This window comes from Quercus lobata, chromosome 2 (assembly GCF_001633185.2).
Source record: "Quercus lobata isolate SW786 chromosome 2, ValleyOak3.0 Primary Assembly, whole genome shotgun sequence".
Taxonomy (NCBI): domain Eukaryota; kingdom Viridiplantae; phylum Streptophyta; class Magnoliopsida; order Fagales; family Fagaceae; genus Quercus; species Quercus lobata.
This window is the reverse complement of record NC_044905.1, coordinates 102,519,454-102,533,018: the sequence shown is the minus strand read 5'-3', so window position 1 is coordinate 102,533,018 and position 13,565 is coordinate 102,519,454. Positions and strand designations below refer to the sequence as shown.

Genomic DNA, 13,565 nt, shown 5'->3' with positions numbered 1-13,565 from the left:
ACGATGCCCAATATGCGCTTTGTAGAAGCAGCAGAATATCCAGTCACCAAAAATGTTGATGAATGCAAATTAAATTGCTTAAGCGATTGTCATTGTTTCGCTTACTCTTATAACAATGGGTGTTTAATTTACCACGGAACGCTTAGAAATCTATAACAACTCTCTCCTGATGATAAGTTAGGTGGAGATTTTCATGTTCGCATTTCAACATCTGAGCCAATGGGAAGTAAATCAAGATATCAAAAAAGGTTGCTTGGATTGTTGGAGTTCTCATTGTGCTCATCCTTCTCATTGGCATTGTATTGTCAATTATTTGGAGGCATTCCACTGGTGCACTCAAGGAAGTGGAATTTTCTTTAATTATGTTTAAGTATCGAGATTTGAGAAGAGCAACAAAGAACTTCTCCCAAAAACTTGGGGAGGGCGGTTTTGGTTCTGTTTTTAAAGGGGCATTGCCAAATTCAAGAGCTATTGCAGTGAAGAAAATAAGAAGTCTAGAGCAAGGTGATAAACAATTTCATGCAGAAATTAGTACTATTGGAGCAATCCAGCATGTCAACCTTCTTCGCCTACGTGGTTTTTGTGTAGAAGTTTCAAAAAGATTTCTTGTCTATGATTTCATGCCGAAAGGTTCTCCAGAATCTCATTTGTTCCAAAAGGTTTCCAGGATATTGGATTGGAAGACAAGATATCATATTGCCATTGGGATTGCTAAAGGGTTGGCCTACCTTCATGAGAATTGTAGAGATTGTATCATACATTTTGACATCAAACCTGAGAACATATTGTTGGATGAAGAATATAATACAAAAGTGGCTGATTTTGGGCTTGCAAAGATAATTGGTCGTGACTTCAGTCGAGTTTTGACAACCATGAGGGGAACTAGGGCCTATCTAGCACCAAAATGGATTTCAGGTGAAGCTGTTACTCCAAAAGTTGATGTTTTCAGTTATGGGAAGCTTCTTTTTGAGATACTATCCGGTAGGAGAAATATAAACATGCTAGATGATGAGATATGTAACTACTTTCCAGCTCGTGTTGCAATTGCAATAAACAAAGGAGAAGACCTTCTGACACTAGTAGATGACAAATTAGAGGGCATTGCCAACATGGTAGAGCTAACTAGAGCTTGTAAAGTTGCTTGTTGCTGCATTCAAGACAATCCAAGGGATAGACCAACTATGGGCCAGGTAATTAAAATTCTTGAAGGAGTTATGCAAGTGGACATGCCTCAGGTACCTCTTTATTTCCAACGCCTGTTAGAAAATCCAACGGATGCCATTGTTGACCATGCGACTCAGACTTCTTCGAGTTCATATTAATGTAAAACAAACTATGTCTCAACTTTGTCTTTATCATTTGTGAACTCTTTTGCAGTGAAAAAATGCTTTCCCACATTTATGTAACGCAAATTAAGATAAAAAAGACTCCATTTGTTAGTAGTTAAGGAGTCAAGTGCATGTAGGTGTGCCTACCAATATGCACTTCTGTGTGACAACTTGTTTGATGTGTATTTGTTACTTTCTTTTCCTTGCCATGTTTCTTGTTAAGCCTCAAATGGAATCATAAAATGCCAATCTGCTGCTGACTGGTTTTGTGGCTGAATAGCCTTAATTTCTTTAGATCATAACTCCAATAATTCAATTGTCTTAATACCATTGAACCGTACAACCCTTAGTTGCTGTTAGGCTTTGCGGCTATTTCACTAGCTATCTGTCGTATGTAGCTATATGTTGTATGTACTGATACAGTCATATGAGAATTGTATGTTAGTATTGCTAGCAGGGTAGTTTAGTAATTGAGTAGTTGCTGCTGAGCTTTATTCAGTTAGTTAGTTCAGTTGAATTCAGTTAGTTAGTTAGTTGGTTAGCTTAGGCGGGAAATGGGATTCAGTTGTATATAAGCTACCAACATGATCAATGAGGAATTATCCAGAAAATTAGCTGAACCTGTCTCAACTTCTCTTATCTTCTTCTTCTCTAAACTCAGGAGGTTGGTTCCCTCGAAGTAATTTTCTTTCTCTTAATCCCTATATCTCTGTTCTTAACAGTTTCTTTATCATGCACAGCCTCATTTTTTGAAGAAGTTAGGCCCCCCTACATCTGGTGCCAACTGCCTAGATAGGAGCCACAAAATTCAATCCCTTATGGTTGGACTTGGGTATTAATATCCAGCTCAACCAAAGTGGAAATGGGGTTGGATTTATTTTAATTGTTCGAAACCTCTCTATCATATTATCCTCCAATTTAAATATGATGCCGAGCTTTTCAGCAAACACTAGAGCAAATGCCACTTTATTGAAGGAAGATAAATACATGATTTTTAGTGGCTTTTGTTGCCTAACAATTGTTGCTAGATTATTGTATCAAATGCTGAGGTTTGTTCTCATGACTTGAGGAGCACTGGTTCAGAAAGCATTAATACAGTGTTCGACAAAGGGTTTTTTTTTTTTTTTGAGAAGAAGCTTGACAGAGTTGACACATCATTATAACACAGAAATTCAAATAAATGTTTCACAGCAAGACTGTATTCATTGTCAACATATTCATTAATCTTCTTGTTACTTCCTCTCTGTTGCCTACAGTTTTCTAATTTAGCCCATGATAACAAGTAGAATTAGAATTCCCTCCATTTATTTTTTAAATGGAGAACCGTTTCCTAATCCTGATGCCTCTAAAATTTCTTGCAATTGATTGGGAATAAAAATTTCTTTGCCCATATAATGACCCGTGTGGAATTCACCATATTAGGCCGTTGCTGTCTGTTGCCCACGCATGAGAAGAAGCAAGACTGGTACCAGAACAATATAGAAACACTTCACCAAAGCTATGACTGTCTTTTATTTCTATGTGAAATTTACAATTTACTTTACCAAAGCTATCTTCAAGCTATTTACGGCCAAAAGATTGAATGAAAATTCAAATAATAACAAACAAACAAAAAAATAACTGTAAGCAAAAAATGGGAAAAAAATGCTAACACTCATCACATTCCAAACAATAATAAAGACAAGCAAATACTAAAATTATGCAAATTAAAGCATCAATTTCAAATTCAAGGCATTGCATGTATGAAAAATTCTAAAATATTTAAGAAAAATTATACAACTATCAAACCGCTGAATGTAGAACTCATATCTATTGCTCCATCCTATCAAAAAGCCCTTCCCTTGCACCATTTTACAGTTGAGTGGCTAAGTTTGTCCTTGTGGTCTAAACAATTATACGACTTGGTCTTTTTGAATGATCTTCTCTTGTCAAATGGGAATTTACTTTATCTATGATTTTGTGTTTATAAAAGTTGGATCCTCAAACTGGAGAATGTATGCAACGATGACACATTCCTTTCTCAAAGCATACAACAATGATAAATATCATTTCTTCTAGATTAATTTTTTTGAAATGAACTAAATTTATCTTTTGGTAATTACTTTTGAACACTTTAATTCATATTTGTTGTGGTTATTTATGTCTAATTTTTTGTAATAATATTGTAAAATGAATGCTGCTCTTCCTCTTAAAAAAATGGACTTCTGCTCTACCCTTTGATTTGAATTGTTGTCATTTAAGATTATTTAAAGTATTGTTATGGCTTTTTTTATAATAAAAAAAAGAATCCGTTAAGGGTTTTTTTTTATAGGCATTTTCCTCAATGGGATTTGAGGTTTTCTTGTTTCTTTCCTGCCAGCAGGTTGGGTTTCAACAGGGGGAAAAAGAAAGATACGGATTGTTAACTTGCCATTTGCATTATTAAGAAACTGGACATGTGGGAGAATTTTAAAAGAGATACCTATGAACAGTACCTAAAATACTGTATCTAAACATTGCCCTTTTAGTTAAATATGTCTGCCAAGAACTTTCAATGCCTACTTCAAAAGCCATGAAACAAGATTGGTGCATTGCCCCAATTTATGTTTTGTCTATCAAATATACTCATAGTCTAAATGATTGCAATGGTCCTATGTGTTTTCGACTAGATCAAAAATTGTTATTAAAATCAAGAGTTTAGCAGCAAAAATTTCAAAGTAAGACGAATAACTTATTCTGATTTGATTGTTTACTGGTCTAAATATTATATGCTATTCTATATACATCTATTGTTCTTTCAAATAAAATAACAATTAGGGCGCGTTACTTACAGTTTCCGAGGCTGATAACAATAATCAATTTGCTGGATGTTAGAACTCGTGCCCATTGCTCCATCCTATAAAACATCCCTTCCCTTCCACCATTTTACAAACTTTGTTCAATCAATTTACTACTTGGTCTTTTTTTCTTTTTCTTTTCCTAAATGATCTTATTATTTTCTTCATTACTTGCCGATTGGGAATTTATGTTGTCTGTTGTTTTGTTTTTGTGCTAAGATGTGTTTAATTCCATGACACATAATTGGGCTGTTTTGGTCCTTTTCTTGTTTACAAACTATGTAATTATTCATTTTGTTCTGGTCTATAATATTATTCAGCCAAGAAAATAAAATAAGATAAAGAAAGAGGAGATTTTTTTCTGTTTTTTTTTCAAAGAAAATGTAGAAAAGATTATTCAAATGACGTAAAATTGGTTCAACGGGAGTGACACGTGCCTCTCTAATGACCATACAAATTGTACATGTTAAAAAAAGCAATAATGACCATACAAATATTTTTGGGAGTATATGTATTACGTGTAATAATATTTTTTTTTTGGTAAACCGTGTAATAATATTTAACTTCGAAATTGTAAACATGTATAGAAACTTCATGTCTTCGGAGTAAAAGGTATTTTTGGATCATGAAAAATAGTGTTCTTTCCTCTTATATTTATGATCAGGTTTACTTATTAAATTTATAGTAAAATTTATAATAAATGATGATGCCGAAGAATCAACAGTAAGCCACACAATCCTCACGTGCTCGAAACAACACCTGCACAACACAAAGAGAGAAGACCTCATAGAGGGCAACGGTGTGATACCGGTCAAATACCCTTTGAAGATCAAGTTAAAACTTCTCACAACTCTAGAGTATCAGAGCTGAGATGAATTATGCATATCTTGGTCAGTGAGGGTATTGAGGCTTTTATAATAATAAAAGATTGACATCTTTTTCCTTGGTTTAGAAGTCTTTTCTTTATAGGAGTCCTTATAAGTGTATTTTTCGGAATCCTTTTCTAGAGTCTTTTTGACCAAACTGGGCATGGGCACAAGAAATTTCCTTATACATATGTGTGGAGATCAAGTTAGGGTTACGTCAAAACCGTCAGTCTCGCTCATCCCTTCATCATTGGCTCCATCCTAAGTTAATTCCGTCAGCTTTGTAGACTTATGTTTGTCACGTGTTGATAGATGCAAGACTGACGAGTTGGTTTGGAACGTCGCCCTACGCCTTGTCATGAGTAAGTTCCAATATTACAAAATTATCTTTATCAATAAATGTGAAAAAATTGAGCACAATTTACCCACTCCAAAATATCTAACAATTTTCCCTTTCTTCTAATTACATAGGTCAAAAAGCAACAACTTTGACAATGTTCTTGGACCATTAAAACGACTTTGATTTTCTGGACTTTAAAAAGTCCAGAACTAAAAAAAGCGACTTAAATAAAATTAAAGAGAAGAAGAAAACAGAAAGATCTCACTTGATATTCGTTATAGTATAATCTGCAATAACAATATGGCGCAAAGAAGAAGCCAAAATCAGGAAATCTGTACCACAATCAAGTTTTCATGGTGGTCTCATTTTGCTATACTCTTCCTCATCACGTCAGTACTCAAAGCCCATCTAGCCGATGCATCTGATACAATTTACCCAGGTCAATCTCTGGCACGGAATCAGACCCTTACTTCCAAAGATGGAATTTTTCAAATGGGTTTCTTCAGCCCTGGTAAGTCTCATCACTATAACTTAGGCATATGGTATAAAATGATAGCAGAGTTTACAGTGGTTTGGGAAGAAGATTCAACATACTTAGGCTTGGAGCCAGGCTCTATGGCACTAGAACTTTCTAAGGATGGACTACTGGCAATAAAAAAAAGGATTTAGAAGTGATTATCTTGGGCCTTATGACTCTTATTCTAATTCTACCATAGGGGTGCTTCTTGACAACGGAAATTTTATCCTAAGAAATAAATTAGATGATATTGTACTGTGGCAGACTTTTGAGGAAGCACTTAATACGTGGCTGCCAGGGGCCAAGCTGTTGCTTGGTTTCAATACACTTACTAATGAAACATAAACTAATTTTCTACGGTCATCTAATGCTGGTTCTCTGCTGAATTAGAAGTAGAAAAAAATGGAACGGGTCACTTGGTACTATATAATTCGGAATATCGTCCTAATTATAATACTAAATATGGTGGGTATCTGTCTAGGAAAGAATTGGCCAACCAATACATAAATGTATCATATGTTTCCAATAAGAATGGAAGCTATTTTATATACTATGTTGTTTCCCCTTATAAATTCGCAAGAATTGTTTTGAATAACATCAGGGATCTCACTCTATAAGAAACAGAGTAAAAGAGAGATTGAAAACTGAATTTACTCTTTGATTGAAAAAATGAAAGCAGTTACAAAATAATTATCACCTATGCTTTATATACACGAAAACAGGGGCTACCTCAATATGTTTAGTCCTCTCATGGAAGACTGGATTAGCAGCTATATACAAGGCTGCTTGATTATCACAGAAGAGCATAGTTGGTTTGGGGTGCTCAATTTTTAAATCCTTAAGTAATTGAAGTACCCAGATTATTTCACATGCTACACTGGCCATTGCCCTATTCTCAGCCTCTGCCAATGATCTTGAAACTACCCCTTGTTTCTTTGATCTCCATGCTATCAAACACTCTCCTAAATACACTACATATCCTGTCAGTGACCTCCTTGTATTAGGGCATCCAGCCCAATTAGCATCGCAAAAGGACTTAATGTGTAAATCATAGGTGCTTGAGAAGAAAAGTCCCTTACCCGGGGATCCTTTAATATACTGAAGGATTCTATGAGCAGCAAGTAAGTGAGGCTCTCTAGGTTTTGAGACAAACTAACTCAACCTATGCACAGCATAAGTAATGTCAGGCCGTGTCAAAGTTAAGTATAGTAGTCTCCCAATTAACCTCCTGTACATTCCAGGGTATGCTAACAACTTCCCTTCAAATTTAGAAAGCCTTAGATTCTGCTCCATAGGAAATTTAACTGGCTTTGATCCAAGAAAAACAGTATCCTTCAAAATTTCAAGTGCATACTCTCTTTGTGTCAAGCTGATGCCTGCATCAGTCCTTGCCACCTCAAGACCTAAAAAATACCTCAAAGAACCAAGGTCTTTTAAGCCAATTCTATCATCTAGTAACTTCTTCAAGCTGTTGACACAATTAGGATTGTTTCCAGTAAGTAAAATGTCATCAACATACACCAAAAGCACTGTAAAAGAAGTCCCTTAATTGTGAGTAAACAGTGAGTAATCAGATTTGGATTGAACAAATCCCATTTGAAGAATGGTTTTGGAAAATTTGTCAAACCATTGTCTTGAAGCCTGTTTAAGACCATAAAGACTTTTGTTTAATTTGCATACAACATTGGCCCCCTTGCTATGAAAACCAGGTGGCAGACACATGTACACATCTTCATTCAAATCACCATGCAACAATGCATTGTTAACATCCATTTGGTGAAGAAACCACCCTTTCACAGCAGCCAAAGTGAGTACAATCCTGACTAACACAGACTTGGCCACTAGTGAAAAAGTCGCAGAATAGTCCAAGCCAAAATTTTGTGTGAAACCCTTAGCAACCAGCCTAGCCTTATATCTTTCAATAGAGCCATCAGGGAGATATTTAACCCTATAAACCCATTTACAACCTATAGGGCTCTTACCAGGAGGTAAAGGCACCAAACTCCAAGTGTTAGTGACCTCTAAAGCCTCTATTTCCTTATCCATGGCAGCCCTCCATTCAGGATATTGCACTACCTGATGGAAAGAGGCAGGTTCTAAAGGAGTGGAATTAACTGCCATAACAAAAGACTTAAAGGTAGGCCCAAGGTGAGAATAGTCCAAATAGGCTGAAACATCATATGGCAGACCAGAGTGGGGCTTAGTACTGACAGACTTGCAAGCATACTAAGATAGGTAAGGAGGTGGTTTATGTGATCTAATGGACCTTCTGAGAGTAGGATTGGAAGTTGAAGGTGAGGTAAGTGGTGAAACAGTAGGGAAGGAACTAGGATTAGAAGTCAATGAAGGAATGCCAACAAGAGGTTCTGCAAAATCAGCTGCTGCACTAGATGATGCAGCAGGTAGGGTGCTAGGTGCATCAAGTGCTGCATCAAATGTTGCAACAAGAAGGGTGCTAGGATCCACATCAGTGGTCGAAGGAATGTCAATTGAAATAGAGGAAGGAAGATGAATAGTATCAACAGATTGAGATGATTCTGAAATACAATGAGGAAAAATGAAATCATCTAAATAAGAAAGGGAAGGTTGTGAGGAAAGAGCATTAGGGAAAATATGCTCATAGAAAATAATGTTTCTGGATATGTGAACAGAATTGGAAGTGAGATCAAGTACCTTATAGCCCTTAATGCCTTGGGGATAGCCTAAAAACACACACTTCCTAGCTCTAGGTGCAAATTTGTCTCTATTATGAGGTAAAGTTGAAATGAAACATAAGCAACCAAAAAATTTGAGATGATTATAAGATGGTGATGATTTAAAAAGAAGCTCATAAGGACTTTTGTTACCTAAAGACTTGGAAGGAAGTCTATTAATAAGGTAAACAGTAGTTAGAATGCAATCTCCCCAAAAACATAAAGGAAGTTGTGATTGGAACCTTAAAGCTCTTGCAACATTGAGAATGTGTTGGTGTTTTCTCTCAACAACAGCATTTTGTTGAGGGGTATCAACACAAGTCAACTGATGCAAAATTCCATTTGATTGAAAGAAATCCTTAAGATAGAATTCAGTTCCATTATCATTCCTTATAGTTTTGACTTTGCAATTAAACTGAGTAGACACCATAGAAACAAATTGTGGAAGATTCACTTGTGTTTCAGACTTATGTTTGAGCAAATATACCCAAGTGCATCTAGTAAAATCATCCACAATTGTTAAGAAAAATCTAAAACCATCAACAGTCTTTGTAGCAAATGGACCCCAAAGATCACAATGAAGTAAATCAAAAGGATGAGTTGAAACATGAGTGCTAGCTGTTAAAGGAAGTTTATTCTATTTTGAAAAATGACAAATATCACAACAAGAAGCAGTTTTATTGATATTAACATCATGTACAAGTTGCTTCAACAATTGAAGTTTAGAATGAGAAGGGTGTCCTAATCTACTATGCCATAAATCTGATGAAGAACCAGAAGTAACAGCAGCAGCAAGTACAAATGCAAAAGATCTACAACCTGAATCTTGCAGTAGAAATAGGCCATTGTGTGCTTTACCCAGACCAATCGTGCTCCATTGAGCAAGGTCCTGAATAAAACAACAATCACCAAGGAAAATGAGGCAACAGCAAAGTGATTTTGTGAGTTTGCTAATAGAAATCAAGTTGAATGTAAAAGAGGGCACACACAAGACATCAGTTGAAATTAAAGTAAAAGAAATATGCATTGTGCCTATGTGTGTAACTAAGACTTGTTCCCCATTAGGCAAATAGAAAAAAGTATGGACTATTGAGGTAATTGAAGTCAATTGAGCAACAGAATGAACCATGTGGTCTGTTGCTCCTATATCAATGATCCAAGTATTGGATTTATATGCTTGCCTATCAACTACTTGAGCAGCAAAGATAGAATGGGAAAGATTAGGTGGAATCCAGAAGGAATTACCTGAAAATTTTAATGAAGTAGAAGGAGAGGATGATGTGGAAGGTAAAGTATGTGGAATGGAAGGGTAAGAAGTCATAACAGAAGCAGCTTGGTGACCAGTCTAAGCATCATTGTCTGATCCAGTAGCCATATGACACTTCAGAAAATTCAGAAATTGCTTACATTGAGCCTATGCCAATGATAACTGTGGACTAACTTTCACAAAAGAACCTCCACCAAAGTGACCAACATGGTTCTGTGAAGCCAAATCTGATTGAACACCAGCACCTTGCAAAGCTACTCCAGGCAAAAAACCAGAATGCACACCACTAGACAGTAAACCAAAATGCACATTTGGATCAAATCCACAACTTCCTGTGGTTTGCATTGAAGCAACTTGATTTGCCATGGCCTTGTTACCTCCTTTTGGCTTGTAACCAGGAGGGTAACCATGGAGCTTATAGCATTTATCAGGTATGTGTCCAATGAAGCAACAATAAGTGCATACAGGCCTATCTTTCTTGCCATTACCCCCTTTACCTCCATTCTTTTGTCCTTGATGACCAAGAAAAACTCTACTATTATTCACATAAATAGCAGCAGCATCACTTAACTGAATCATGTTGAAACTTTGACCAATGTTTCTCCTCTTCTCTTCTTGCAAGATCAGAGAGCACACTTTGCTAAGAGAGGGCAAAGGTTCAATCAGTAAAATCTATCTTATAACATGGCCATAACCATCATTCAATCCCATCAAAAACCTAAAAACATGCTCCTTATGATGAGCATCAAGTTGAGAAGACTTAGAACCACAAGTACAAGCACATGTACAGATTGTAAAAGGCTGGTAATTAGCATACTCATCCCACAAGGTCTTGAATTTCGTAAAGTAAGAACTTATTGAAAGTGATCCTTGTGCAAGATGTGCAATTTCCTTCCCAAGCTCAAACAACCATGGAGTGTTACCCTTAGATAGCCTATCTTTGAGATCAATCCACAAATCTCTGGCATTGTTGATATACATAACACTAGCCTTCAAATCCAGACTAAGTGAATTCGTTAACCAAGAAAGCACTGTGGTATTGCATCTACTCCAAGAATTATACAATGAAGAAGATGAATCAGGCTCAGCAATCGATCCATCCACAAAACCAAACTTGTTTCTGGAACTTAGAGCCAAGAACACAGATCGCGCCCAACTCATGTAATTTTCTGGACCAGTGAATGGTTGCGATATGAGCATGAGACCTGGATTTTCATTCGTAGGAAGAAAGAAAGGATTATTTGCATATTCATCTACTATCGTTGCACTTGAAGGAAGTACTGAATGCGCAGTTTGAGATTGAGTGTTGGTTGTGGAATCGGAAGCCATAGATGAGAAAGAAAAGGTAAAACAAACACTAAATTCTGTTTGGGAACTGAGAAAAATGAAAAAGGACTCAGAAAACTTGCTCTGATACTATATTAGAAACAAAGTAAAAGAGAGAGATTGAAAACTGAATTTACTCTTTGATTGAAAAAATGAAAGCAGTTACAAAATAATTATCACCTATGCTTTATATACACGAAAACAGGGGTTAATAGAGGCTAACAAATTTTCCCTCCAAAAATAACTAACTAACTAATTATCAATACATCCAATTACAATTTGACATCTGTCACTTCTATTTGCTTCTTCTTGTTTCTCTAACACGTGGACTCCCCTTTAGTCTTTCCTTCTTTCTTCTTGACTCTGCTTGTTCCACCGTGTTGACCTTCTTCAATTTTAATACACTCTCTATGTATGGGATGAGGATTTACACCAATGGAATTTGGTTTGGAAGGCACCTCAACAACGTTGTGAGATTGTGGGTTTCTGCGGGGAGTATAGCATTTGCAGTCAGCAGAATGTACGTCTCTGTGATTGCCCAAAAGGATTTAGACCAACAAATCCAAGAAATTGGGACTTAGATGACTACAGTGAAGGGTGTGAGAGAAGAATTCATTTAAATTACTCAAATGACAAGTTCCTCATAATGCCCAACATGCGCTTTCCAGAAGCATCATCTCATCCAGCAGTCAAAAATGTTGAAGAATGCAAATTAATCTATGTGAGCAGTTGTTATTGTGTTGCTTACTCTTATAATAATGGGTGTTTAATTTACAAAAGAGCATGTATAATTCTACAACAACTTTCTTCTAATAAAGCGTTAGGTGGAGATTTTCATATTCGCATATCTGCATCTGAACTGGTGGGAAGTAAAACCAAGATATCGAAAAAGGCTACTTGGGTTGTTGGAGTTCTCGCTGTGCTCATTCTTCTCATTGGCATTGTATTGGCAATTATTTGGAGGGGACATTACGTTGGTGTACTGGAAGAAGTAGGTTTTTCTTTGATTCTGTTCAAGTATCAAGATTTACGAAGAGCAACAAAAAAAATCTCCCAAAAACTTGGGGAGGGAAGTTTTGGTTCTGTTTTTAAAGGGGTGTTGCCGAATTCAACAACTATTGCAGTGAAGAAGATAAGAAGTCTCGAGCAAGGTGAGAAGCAATTCCATGCAGAAGTTAGCACACTCGGAGCAATCCAACATGTCAATCTTCTTCGCCTTCATGGTTTTTGTGTAGAAGTTTCAAAAGATTTCTTGTCTATGATTACATGCCAAAAGGTTCTCTAGAATCCCATTTGTTCCAAAATGCATCCAAGATTTTGGATTGGAAGACAAGATATCAAATTGCGATTGGGATTGCCAAAGGGTTGGCTTACCTTCATGATAACTGCAGAGATTGTATCATGCATTTTGACATCAAACCTGAGAACATATTGTTGGATGCTGAATATAATCCAAAAGTGGCTGATTTTGGTCTCGTAAAAATAATTGGACGGGACTTCAGTCGTGTGCTGACCACCATGAGGGGAACTAGGGGCTATCTAGCACCAAAATGAATTTCAAGTGAAGCTGTTACTCCAAAAGTTAATGTTTTCAGTTATGGGAAGCTTATTTTCGAGATAGTATCTGGTAGGAGAAATATGGACATGCTAGATGGTGATGATGAAGAGATACGTAATACTTTCCAGCTCGTGTTGCAATTGCCATAAACAAAGGGGAAGACCCTTTGACACTACTAGATCACAAATTAGAGGGAAATGCCAACATGGAAGAGCTAATTAGAGCTTGTAAAGTTGCTTGTTGGTGCATTCAAGATGATCCAAGGGATAAACCAACTATGGGCCAAGTAATTCAAATTCTTGAAGGAGTGATGCAAATGAACGTGCCTCAAATTCCTCTATATTTCCAACGCCTTTCAGAAAATCCAATGGTAGCAATTGTTTCTCAAGAGACTGAGACTTCTTCAAGTTCATATTGATGGGCACAAGGTACTATCTCAACTCTGTTTTTACCATCAGTTCACTTTTTGTAGTCAAAATAAAGCTTATCATTCCTTTTATCTATTGCAAATCAATCAATATTATATATAAAAGCAAAGACCTCATTGTGTGAGGGTCTAAGCTTTTGCCAAGTGGCACCTCCTATGAAGTTTCTCTACAATCATCCAATTCGCCCATTAATTGACTGAGTTTACACCACAATTCTCTCTCTTCTTCATGTCTTTTAGTATACCAAATGTTTCAGTTTTTTTTTTTTTAAAGGGATACTAATAACTAATGAGATCGGGATAGATACTCTTCTAGCATTTCTGTTGCCTAAATTACACAAATCCATATCTTTTATTTACTATAATCATTATTATTTTATTTTATTCTATGGGAATCCTTATTATTTTACGGTGATGAATTTACATA

The 13,565-nt window shown here is 36.3% G+C and overlaps 2 protein-coding genes and 1 pseudogene across 2 annotated transcripts; 2 read left to right on the top strand and 1 right to left on the bottom strand.

Moving 5' to 3' along the window:
* The first annotated feature begins 260 nt into the window (after positions 1-260).
* Positions 261-1,546, top strand: LOC115977614 (G-type lectin S-receptor-like serine/threonine-protein kinase At2g19130). The gene has a single exon (XM_031099570.1). It carries the CDS (start codon positions 363-365, stop codon positions 1,320-1,322), a length of 960 nt encoding a protein of 319 aa, XP_030955430.1. The 5' UTR covers positions 261-362; the 3' UTR covers positions 1,323-1,546.
* An 8,953-nt stretch (positions 1,547-10,499) lies between these two features.
* Positions 10,500-11,156, bottom strand: LOC115974091. The gene has a single exon (XM_031094308.1). It carries the CDS (start codon positions 11,154-11,156, stop codon positions 10,500-10,502), a length of 657 nt encoding a protein of 218 aa, XP_030950168.1.
* A 643-nt stretch (positions 11,157-11,799) lies between these two features.
* On the top strand, positions 11,800-13,182 carry LOC115974090 (annotated as a pseudogene).
* Positions 13,183-13,565: the final 383 nt, after the last annotated feature.

What these genes read in the sequence shown, in the direction of transcription:
- LOC115977614 (XM_031099570.1), top strand. Translation starts at nt 363, where the DNA reads ATGTTTAAGTATCGAGATTTGAGAAGAGCAACAAAGAACTTCTCCCAA.
- LOC115974091 (XM_031094308.1), bottom strand. Translation starts at nt 11,156, where the DNA reads ATGGCTTCCGATTCCACAACCAACACTCAATCTCAAACTGCGCATTCA.